The sequence below is a fragment of the Eufriesea mexicana genome, unplaced genomic scaffold (assembly GCF_001483705.2).
Source record: "Eufriesea mexicana isolate 0111107269 unplaced genomic scaffold, ASM148370v2 scaffold994, whole genome shotgun sequence".
NCBI lineage: Eukaryota > Metazoa > Arthropoda > Insecta > Hymenoptera > Apidae > Eufriesea > Eufriesea mexicana.
Window position 1 is genome coordinate 45,456 of NW_016909129.1, and position 11,855 is coordinate 57,310.

At 43.2% G+C, this 11,855-nt stretch overlaps 1 protein-coding gene across 1 annotated transcript; it reads left to right on the forward strand.

Moving 5' to 3' along the window:
* Nucleotides 1-8,803: 8,803 nt before the first annotated feature.
* LOC108547289 (4-coumarate--CoA ligase 1) lies at nucleotides 8,804-11,023 on the forward strand. The gene is made up of 8 exons (XM_017899739.1): nucleotides 8,804-8,839; nucleotides 8,934-9,059; nucleotides 9,125-9,332; nucleotides 9,421-9,908; nucleotides 9,989-10,166; nucleotides 10,243-10,464; nucleotides 10,548-10,777; nucleotides 10,868-11,023. Exons 1-8 carry the CDS (start codon nucleotides 8,804-8,806, stop codon nucleotides 11,021-11,023), a joined length of 1,644 nt encoding a protein of 547 aa, XP_017755228.1.
* The last annotated feature ends 832 nt before the right edge of the window (nucleotides 11,024-11,855 follow it).

Below are 11,855 nucleotides of genomic sequence, written 5' to 3' on the forward strand. Positions count from 1 at the left end.
AAACATTCGAGATGGGAAAATTGAATTTTTGCCCCTGGCTTTTAAGTGGCCAATTAAGCGAGTTCAAAGAGGCGAGCTAAGAGGCTGCAACGAGACAGAACTGTGCAACTCGGCCGTGTAATCAGGGAAACGATCGAATTATAGCTGCTTGTGTAAAGCTGATTGCTCACCCACAGGGAAATTATCCCGCCGACATACGACTCTTCGATAGGCCAGCGTGGACCTTTAATTGCTGCCAGCAATTAAACGGTTCCTTTCGCAAACCGGTGAATTCGCCGGGCGGAATGATGGTTCCGAGGCTATACGGACAAATGGAATTCGAGAATCGGGGAGAAAATAGCGAAACACGCGTGCTAGATCCTCACTTCCAGCTGAAAGCTCTTCTCTCGAATTGTTCAACCATGCTGAAGCACCGTTTTGTCTTCTCTTTGCTCTTTTTTTCCAACGCGTTTACCTAAGTCTTCAACGTTGCGCGAGTAATTACAATTAGAAGCACACGATGCAAGGGTACCGTTTGATTTCTTCCGAGCAAAGATAACGAGAGGAAGCGTCGTCGTGGCGTAACCTCTAACGACCAAAAATTTTCCGACGCTTTAAATCACGCTGCCATTTTTCCAACTGCCGATACTCGCCGGATTCGTCGGAAAACGGGAACGAAAGTGGTATTCGTATTTACTTGTATAGTTGTCATACCAGAATTTATCGCGAATCGAGAAACTTGGGCTTTATTGGGGCCACGGAACGCTGGCTTCACGAAAATTAATGGCGGACCGAGTCATCCGGCGAGAAGATGAAGCGGAGGGTGATGAAAGTTGCGGGCTAGACGCTCGAATGCTCGTATATTCGACCACTGAACTATCTCCGAGGCGAAGTAGAAGAAAACAGGAAGATCCGAGGTCAGAGGTGAGCGTTGTTGCTCGTTCGGGCTAGATCCTTTTACTTAGCGAAATTGAGCCAGTCGAATGACCTCGGCTACGGGTTTCTGCTCGTTCCCGAAGCAACTTGCCGGCAAACGCGAAATTACTCGATCATACGAACAACATCTAGACCACTTTCCGACACTCTCTGTCCCTGGAAACATGCTCCAAATATTCACTTGCCAATCGCTGAATCGTTCCGGTTTTCCAGTTTGCGGCGAAGACCCTAAAGAACAACGCGTGGATCGCGTAAAATATGCAAATAGGTAAATCGAGACGCAGCGTCGTCGATAAAATCGAAATCGGAATTCGCATCGAAATTATATTCGAATCGACATTCAGATTCGCGTTTAGTCTGCAGGTAGTATTTAATACGCGTATATTATGCAAGCGAGACGCGAGCGACAGTTCGTTAAAGCGAGGCTTGATTTCAATTAGGAGCTTTCGCGATGGAGCGATAAAGGGGAAGAACTCGGTAGGAAGGGAAAATAGCCGGAAGCTTAGGAGAGCAAGTAATTAGAAGATACGTAAGCGCGTTGAACACGCGTGCAAGCAATTCCACGGTCAACGAGCTGTCCTTGATACCTGGTTTGGGACAACGATCTGGAAGGATATACCTGTGGGGTGGAGAAATCCTAGATTTCCCGGAGGATTTGCCCGTCGAGAGGGAGCCAGTGTCATCCTCGCGAGCCTTCCTTATTTTCATCGCACGAGTTCTTTCCGGTTCAATTCCCGAATTCAATTTGAACTTCGACCTATCCCGGTCGCCGATTTTTCCACGTATCGCCGACCGATCATCCAAACCTCCAAAAATTTCCCAACTTTACCCGATCAATTTCGTCATTTGCTGGCTAAGACGCCCCTTAAGACCGCCTTTCTTCTTCTCGCGATGCTTTCGATCGAGAGAGAAAAGCGCTGGCTGTGTAAAATTCTAAACGATAAACGCGTGGAAGATTTAATTGCGAAAATTGCGAAAATTGCGAAAATGAAATCGACGTCGCGTCGTCGATCGATCGTATTTCGAGTTGAACGCGTTCTTCCCGTGCTCGCTAACTTGATATCGAAAGCTTGGTTGCAAAGCAGAGTTATACCGACGGAGACTATTTGGGGTTGTTGAATGTCGCGTTTCGGCATACTAACTCTGTTTAAGCGCGCTTGCTCTAAATCTTCGAGTACTATGCTCGACATTATCCCGATTACCTCGTATCCTGTTATTATCTGCCGCAGCTGTGCATTGATTCAAATTATCAACGTTAACCGCCATATTCGATTAGCTCGAACGAAAATGGACACTGGGCGATTCGCCGGAACGAGAGACAAAGAAGGTACAAGGTAGGAGTGGAATGAAAAATAATGAAGTAGAAAGTTAAAAGTTGGGTGTTCCGCGAGACAAGGAAAAATGAAGAAACCGAAAGCTGGAAGTGGGAAAAAGGTTAAGAGCAGGGATATCGATGTCGCGGGAAAGTTGGAGGGTTAGGAAAAGCTGGAACAGTAGGAACCTTCTGGCACATAGTGCAATCTTGTGTTAGGTTACCGCATTCATAAATTAGTTAGAACTCGGAGGTGTCGTCCGGCATGATTCGATTAGCCTAGGTCTACGTTCGAGATACCACTGACGCAGAGTTTAGCGGAGACCGTGATATTCTATCGACGAGTTATCAAGATCGATGCTTTATTAGCGCGTGTGTCCTTGCTGGAATATCATCTGCTCGTTAGACGAGCTACCGCGATGAATTAGTTTATTAATTTACGCCGATCGATTCTCCTCGTTTACGACAATCGGAAATTGCGGTAAACTACGTGTTTCGGGGACGAGAAACAGCCCCTTTCGCAACTGACAAAAGCAGCGATAACGCGTAATAATAATTAACTGTTACCTATATTTTGCGGCTGACGAACTTTCTCCGACACCAACCAAAGTTGAACCGCCTGAATCACAGTATTCGACGTTTCGCATAATGTTGTCAAAACTATCGATAACTAGCTCGTGGTTAGATGCCGGAGTTTAAGGGTACGAACTTCCGTCAGACTGTTGCGTTAAAGGCAACGATTGTTAATAAAATTACCAATTTCGTAAAACCTCCGAAGCGGGCGAACGAAATCTGTCGCGCAAATGACATCCAGCTCGCAGTTTAAACGTGTTCGCATGGCGTTTAATGAAGTTTTTTTGCTGATCGATTTGCGAGTTCCTCTTGGAATACCGGTCACCGACGCAAGTATACATACATACGACGACAGCTGCATTTTTACGAGCAGGGATATACATAAATCGCAATCTATGCCACGCACGAGCAAACTCAAATCGCTCGGAGGGAATATATTACACGAAATTTTCCGAATCCTCTAATGGACTTCCATCATACACGGGATATGAATCAATAACGACAGCAGATGTACTGAAATTTCCTCCTAATGACGCTTCTAATATTTGCCACGAGCCAGGTATAATTGATGCCAGTGCGTGTCGCTAAACGTGCAAATGCGACCGTTTGCGGGATAAATCGCATGTAAAACTACCGAGGACGATTGTCGGGCGTCATAAAATTTGACGGAGAGAGAACGAGAGGGCGAGAGAGAGAGAGAGAGAGAGAGAAAAGCGAGACGTGACAGGTACGGCAAAAGGATAAGAATCTAAAGAGGGAGAGAGAGAGAGAGAGAGAGAGAGAGAAAAGCGAGACGTGACAGGTACGGCAAAAGGATAAGAATCTGGAGAAGATAAGAGATCCAAGAAACGAGCGTGCACTCACGGGTGTGAGAAATATGAAATCTCGCAATGTCGCTGCCAACAAGAGTCACGTCTAACTTGCTGGAAGCTTTCCTCCTGAAACTTGTTCTTTACGAGCGCGTTGGAAATTCATGACACAGCCAGCTAAGCATCTTAGCGACGAATTTCAAATTCGATTGAAGATCTTGATAAAAAGTCTTGAACCGACAAATGACTCGGTGTCGCGAAGCGACAGATGACACTTTACATATGGAACTACTGGATGTAGGTAATACGCGTAAACGAGAAAACGAGAATCACGCGCGTATAACGCGGAGCGGATTTACCAGCGTTATCTAGACGTTTTCAAAGGTATTTGGGAAAATATTAATCACGCGATTCGCAGCGGTACGCGGGACACGAAAGTTGAAAGTTTATGGCCAATTTCCATACACACGCTCCGTATTTTTCACGCGTTCCTTTCTCGCAGCAAAATCATCGTGGAAATAATCGTTAAATCTGGCTTTCCCCAGATTCAAACGATACCACCCCACTCCAGATAAAAGATACGGTGGCAGTGATATTTTACGAGCATAGGAAAAAATATCACACGGTACGAGTGTTATGCGATCGAGCTTTTCTCCTGTAACGGCTGCGCGAATCGTCGTCCGTCTCTCGCTGGATTTGCATTGCATCAATCTCGAAAAATGGATTTCAGATTAGATTTGCACGTTTGCTTCGGTTCCAGCAATCGGACGAATGAGTTTCACGGTTGCTCTCGTCGTTGCCTTCGATCAATTTTTATCTACGCTATTATCACCGTGCAATTTTATTCCCTATTTGCACTTTTCTTTCGCCCGAATCTTTCGTATTAAACGTTGCTCGTATTGTTGCCGATCAACCGCGCATTTATCTTCTAAAGATTAACGGCGTGATTTTAATTAAAACTCGCCCCGATAATCTTTAGAAGTAATCTCGTTCGCAGATATACGTTGTTATGTATAGAATAATATAGTCACATTATCATACAGATAATGACATAAATAAATTATAGATAACGTTCGATACAATGTTATATTTTCGACGCACGATAATATCGAATATAATAACAGCAATGAGAATACTAATACTTTCGACCCACTTTTACCGCGGTATCGATAAGTGAAAAATTTACGTCGACCAATTGCTGAAAATCTATGGTACAGGACATTTCGAAACAACGTCCACGACGCATCGATTTTAATAAGAAAAACACGTTATATTATTTGCCATAGATTTACATACACTGTTTGCATATAAGTCAACAAATAAATCCGATACTTCCTAAACAATAACGCGAATTATCGTTAACGCTCCGATGTATCGTACTATTTGCACTGTCCGATTGCATCGCCGATAATTACAGATATACCGAAGCATTTGTGCAAATTACCAATGGGATCGAATAAATTCGTTAGCGCGAAAAGAAGCTTAATTTCGCTAAAATTAATACGAATTATACGAGAAAGGGAAAAGATCGACGTGCCGCTCCTGCGATCGCGTAATCCCTTAATATACGCCTGACTATCAGCAATTCGAGATAACGGTGAGACCTTTCTCAACGTCAGCAAAATTCGTAGATTCTGGCAACCGTAATGGATTAACGTGTCGCGAAAGTTCACCTTTTTCCTACTGTTTCAAGAGCTGCCGGACCCGTGGACCGTTCGCGAGATGTCCTTGCGCTTTTATCGTGCAACCAACGGAAAAAGAGACGCGCTGACACTAATTAAATCGATCTTTCTATCGGATAATCGCCGAAAGTATATACGTATTCAAGGGAGGTACGGTGATTTCGATTGGCAAATATCATCGGACTTTTATTCTGCGCACAAATCAATCTTATCTCGTTAAAGAGATACGCGTTGGGTGACCAACTATCCGTTGACACTTAGTCGTTAAAATGACCTAGTTGATAAACGCAGGCCAACATCAAGGTTCAAAACAGCTTACTCATTTCTACTTTCATTCCGCGCACAAAGTCCGAACATTCGTTATGGGGCAACGGCCACCTTGGCCGCACCAAAAATTAAGCATATATAAGGACCTCTGAAAATTGTAGGGCAAGTCCTTTCCACGCCGTCTCGAAGGACTAGTCGGTCAGTGACGTTTCTCATTCGTGTTCCCAACAAACGCGTAAACGTTTCCTTCCAATTTTTCCCCCATTTTTTTTTTAATATCTTGAAAATATCGACGTATTCTGCAGCGTATTACCTCGGGTGATATTACGTAGTTAGCAAAACGTAGAACGAATATCAGAAATATTATCAATATTGTTAGATATTTCAAAATAAACTGATAGCTACAAAGGTACGTTCCACGCAGTAATTTCCAATTTGCCATTACCGTTAACGTATGAGCATGGAGAAGATAAGAGATCCAAGAAACGAGCGTGCACTCACGGGTGTGAGAAATATGAAATCTCGCAATGTCGCTGCCAACAAGAGTCACGTCTAACTTGCTGGAAGCTTTCCTCCTGAAACTTGTTCTTTACGAGCGCGTTGGAAATTCATGACACAGCCAGCTAAGCATCTTAGCGACGAATTTCAAATTCGATTGAAGATCTTGATAAAAAGTCTTGAACCGACAAATGACTCGGTGTCGCGAAGCGACAGATGACACTTTACATATGGAACTACTGGATGTAGGTAATACGCGTAAACGAGAAAACGAGAATCACGCGCGTATAACGCGGAGCGGATTTACCAGCGTTATCTAGACGTTTTCAAAGGTATTTGGGAAAATATTAATCACGCGATTCGCAGCGGTACGCGGGACACGAAAGTTGAAAGTTTATGGCCAATTTCCATACACACGCTCCGTATTTTTCACGCGTTCCTTTCTCGCAGCAAAATCATCGTGGAAATAATCGTTAAATCTGGCTTTCCCCAGATTCAAACGATACCACCCCACTCCAGATAAAAGATACGGTGGCAGTGATATTTTACGAGCATAGGAAAAAATATCACACGGTACGAGTGTTATGCGATCGAGCTTTTCTCCTGTAACGGCTGCGCGAATCGTCGTCCGTCTCTCGCTGGATTTGCATTGCATCAATCTCGAAAAATGGATTTCAGATTAGATTTGCACGTTTGCTTCGGTTCCAGCAATCGGACGAATGAGTTTCACGGTTGCTCTCGTCGTTGCCTTCGATCAATTTTTATCTACGCTATTATCACCGTGCAATTTTATTCCCTATTTGCACTTTTCTTTCGCCCGAATCTTTCGTATTAAACGTTGCTCGTATTGTTGCCGATCAACCGCGCATTTATCTTCTAAAGATTAACGGCGTGATTTTAATTAAAACTCGCCCCGATAATCTTTAGAAGTAATCTCGTTCGCAGATATACGTTGTTATGTATAGAATAATATAGTCACATTATCATACAGATAATGACATAAATAAATTATAGATAACGTTCGATACAATGTTATATTTTCGACGCACGATAATATCGAATATAATAACAGCAATGAGAATACTAATACTTTCGACCCACTTTTACCGCGGTATCGATAAGTGAAAAATTTACGTCGACCAATTGCTGAAAATCTATGGTACAGGACATTTCGAAACAACGTCCACGACGCATCGATTTTAATAAGAAAAACACGTTATATTATTTGCCATAGATTTACATACACTGTTTGCATATAAGTCAACAAATAAATCCGATACTTCCTAAACAATAACGCGAATTATCGTTAACGCTCCGATGTATCGTACTATTTGCACTGTCCGATTGCATCGCCGATAATTACAGATATACCGAAGCATTTGTGCAAATTACCAATGGGATCGAATAAATTCGTTAGCGCGAAAAGAAGCTTAATTTCGCTAAAATTAATACGAATTATACGAGAAAGGGAAAAGATCGACGTGCCGCTCCTGCGATCGCGTAATCCCTTAATATACGCCTGACTATCAGCAATTCGAGATAACGGTGAGACCTTTCTCAACGTCAGCAAAATTCGTAGATTCTGGCAACCGTAATGGATTAACGTGTCGCGAAAGTTCACCTTTTTCCTACTGTTTCAAGAGCTGCCGGACCCGTGGACCGTTCGCGAGATGTCCTTGCGCTTTTATCGTGCAACCAACGGAAAAAGAGACGCGCTGACACTAATTAAATCGATCTTTCTATCGGATAATCGCCGAAAGTATATACGTATTCAAGGGAGGTACGGTGATTTCGATTGGCAAATATCATCGGACTTTTATTCTGCGCACAAATCAATCTTATCTCGTTAAAGAGATACGCGTTGGGTGACCAACTATCCGTTGACACTTAGTCGTTAAAATGACCTAGTTGATAAACGCAGGCCAACATCAAGGTTCAAAACAGCTTACTCATTTCTACTTTCATTCCGCGCACAAAGTCCGAACATTCGTTATGGGGCAACGGCCACCTTGGCCGCACCAAAAATTAAGCATATATAAGGACCTCTGAAAATTGTAGGGCAAGTCCTTTCCACGCCGTCTCGAAGGACTAGTCGGTCAGTGACGTTTCTCATTCGTGTTCCCAACAAACGCGTAAACGTTTCCTTCCAATTTTTCCCCCATTTTTTTTTTAATATCTTGAAAATATCGACGTATTCTGCAGCGTATTACCTCGGGTGATATTACGTAGTTAGCAAAACGTAGAACGAATATCAGAAATATTATCAATATTGTTAGATATTTCAAAATAAACTGATAGCTACAAAGGTACGTTCCACGCAGTAATTTCCAATTTGCCATTACCGTTAACGTATGAGCGTAATGATAATAACGTGTACCGAATACAATGCAAATTTGTAATTTTAGTAACATTTCATTCTGTTTGCATACTTAATTAAAAAGTACGCGAATGAATGTTATTAAACATTACAATTAAATATTTACAAAATCGAGAAACGCGTATTTCGAATCGATCGTCGATGTATTGTAGTTTATCAATTGATTACTACCTACTCTTACGAAATGAGATAAAAAGGCAAACATTTGGAGGTACTGGAGATATTAAATGTTATCTCGGTATACTGTTATATAGCCGAAATCAACTGTTTCGACGAGCAGAGTCATTGACAATTCGTGGGGTACAAGGTACAAATACGAGATCGTCTAAAAAATTTCCCGTTGCTGATACGTGAGAAAAGCTAGTCGAAAATGACGAGAACGAATACGAACCCGAAGATGATGCAAGTCAGTAACAAGGAATATTGCGAAAGAAAGTGGAAGGAAAGCTAGGACGAAATTCTAAAATTTCTAAAACTTCTATTCTGTTTATCGCGTTTAGCAAAGGACGTTCCAGGTGAAGGACAAGGTGCTGGTGGGCAACGAATTGGTATTTCCCGAAAGCACTCTCAACGCCGGAGAAATAGTTCTACAACTGCTAAAGAGTAAACCAGATTTCATTGGACAGGTACGATACCTTTCAACGTTTCCGTGCGTCATCTAACAACTGACGTTCGTCAATTTGTATTTCAGATAGAGGCATCTACGGGAAAGCAACTTACGTACGAGGAAATGGCGGATAAAAGCATGAGGTGCGCGATTTGGTTGAGAAAACAAGGTGTCAAGCGTGGAGATACAGTGGCAGTGTGCACCTTTTCCTGCCTCGATGCCTACGTTCCTTTCTTGGCGTGCTTGTACATCGGTGCCGTATGCGCCGTCGAACACCACACGTTGCCTCTTCGTAAATAATTCTGCTCTTTGCTCTCGTTTTCAAACCTGACAGCTGTCTCGACTCGCGCAGATTCCAATCACCGCTAAATACTTTGCAGGAGTCTGCCGTAATTTTCTATCACTGATAACGCCACGGGTAATCTTCATACACGGGTTTGCCGTGAACGATTTCAGCAACGCCCAAGCCGAGTTGAATATGAATATACAGAGAGTCGTTTTCGAAGACGGTATTCCCAACGAAGAGTCATTGTATGAAATTTTGATGGAACAAACTACGAACGAGGTAGAAAATTTCCGTTGCGAGAGGATCGACAATCCGAGAGCGCCAGCTCTATTGATCAGTACATCGGGATCAACGGGTACGCCGAAAATAGCGGAGTTATCTCACCTGTCGATGAGGACGTTGCTGCATCCAGTCTACACGAGGAGCGTCAAGCATCATAAAGTTTGCCTATGCGCCACTGCCTTTCGCTGGATTCCTTACTTCATCTACATGTTGAAGTGCATCCGTTGCAACTCGACGAGAATCGTGACCGTGGATGAGAAAGACGCCAACTATTACTACGACATAATCAAGAAATACAAGGTGGATAACGGCAAAATCTTAGGAAACGCAGACGAATACGAGATTCGAGGAAGTGACGGAAAGTTTGCTTGTATCCGCAGGTGGAGTACTATTTGGTAGACAGCAACCAGCTAAGAAAGATTTACAAACACAAACTGGCAGAAAACTATGCGTCGACGGACTTGAAAACCATCGTGTTTGGTGGATCGGCTTTCAGTCAGGAAGTGCACAAGAGTTTAATCGAACAATTACCGCGAATAAATATCTGGCAAACCTACGGTACACAGGCATCGTATATGCATCGGTGACGTAAATCGCGCGAAATCGGGAAGACGTTAAGAAACTGTTTTTTCAGGGTCGACCGACGCCGGCATCTGTCTTACTCAGCAACTGAAGGGATGCACACCCGGCAGCGTTGGTTACGTCTGGGAAGGTGTCAAAGTGAAGATAGTTTGTCCGGAAACGGGGAGGACGTTGGGTGCGAATGAACAGGGAGAAATCTGCGTGAAGACGACCGCGCAAATGAACGGGTATCGGAAGAATCAGACAGCTACCGCAAAGGCCATCGATTCGGAAGGTCTATCTTAGCGTAGTTCAAAAGCGTTGACCGCTGACAGCGTAGCTCGTACGTGACAATTCTCCATTTTGTTTCGTTCGCAGGGTGGTTACACATGAACGACATCGGCTACTACGACGAAAATGGCGAGATCTTCATAGTTGGCAGACTCTCTGAATTTATCAAATACAAAGAATGCTGTTTATCGGTTTCGGAGATAGAGGCTGTTCTTGACATGCACCCGGCGGTGTACCAAAGCGTGGTGGTACCGATACCCGCAGACGTCGAGGGAGATCTTCCGTTTGCCGTTGTGATCCCGTTGCCGGGCAAAGAGGTATTTATCGCATTGCAGAGAGATAAATAACTATTTGAACAGAGAAACACGTGCTAACCTGGTTCTTTTCCATCGAATCGAACATCTTAGATAACGGAAGCAGAATTAATGACCTACTGCGAGAATAATTTACCATATTTCTACAAAATGGGCGGCATAAAATTCGTGAAGAACATTCCGTGTACCAACACGGGGAAGGTTTCCAAAACGGAAATAAAGCAGATGATAAGCCAGGAGTTAATTTAAGGCGGACAACAGCGCTAACGTGCTATCTGTACAAACAAATACGACAATAAGCTGTAATAAATATGTTATACCTAATATTTGCGTTTAACTTCATTTCCTTTAGTTTACTCGATTTATCTACCTCACGACGCAGCACTGATTATCGTAGTACATCTCGCGGCGAATAAATTCTTTCACGGATCACAGGTGTTTCGTTAACCTTGCAATCAACGTTGGCCATTTATCGTGCGAATGCATCTTTACAAATTGCCATTGAACGCAGAGCATCAAACGCAACATTCCCCAACATACGTATTTATTTGTTATCGCCCTACGTGTTCGCATATTTTATGTAATAATTCCGCGGACACATATATGGCCAAAAATGTTTACTCGCAGATATCAATAAATCACGCGCATTAATTGGCGGAATATTTCATTGTAACAATCGCGATTAAATTTTATTTCGATAAAACGCGTCCGATTGACTAAGCAATCAAACGTTTCACCGAGTTTCGTCCCGATTAAAGAATGCCTTACTCCAACGAGAAACCAGGCGTCTTTTATTTTCCACGGTGGGACGCGAAAAATGCAAAAATCTGTCGGTGACGAGACATTAACGGTTTCGAAAGTTTTCGCATCCGCTTAAAGTGAAAAGTTGCTTCCTATTAATGCCGTAGGTTGGCGTAGATATTCGTTATTCGAGCGCCGTGACGAAGATTCCTCGTCGGTCGGCTGTACTTCGCATTTCCATAGTTCGCTTTCCATACCTCTCGTCTGCCCACGTCTATTTTCTTCCTTTCCTCTCGTTGTCCGCTTTCATTTCCCGTGCCGGAAGAAGTTCCGCCTGATC

Coding starts and splice junctions, on each gene's coding strand:
- LOC108547289 (XM_017899739.1), top strand. CDS start 8,804: ATGACGAGAACGAATACGAACCCGAAGATGATGCAA. Junction 9,333..9,420: donor ACACCACACGTTGCCTCTTC/GTAAATAATTCT, acceptor AATACTTTGCAG/GAGTCTGCCGTAATTTTCTA. Junction 9,909..9,988: donor ACATAATCAAGAAATACAAG/GTGGATAACGGC, acceptor TTGTATCCGCAG/GTGGAGTACTATTTGGTAGA.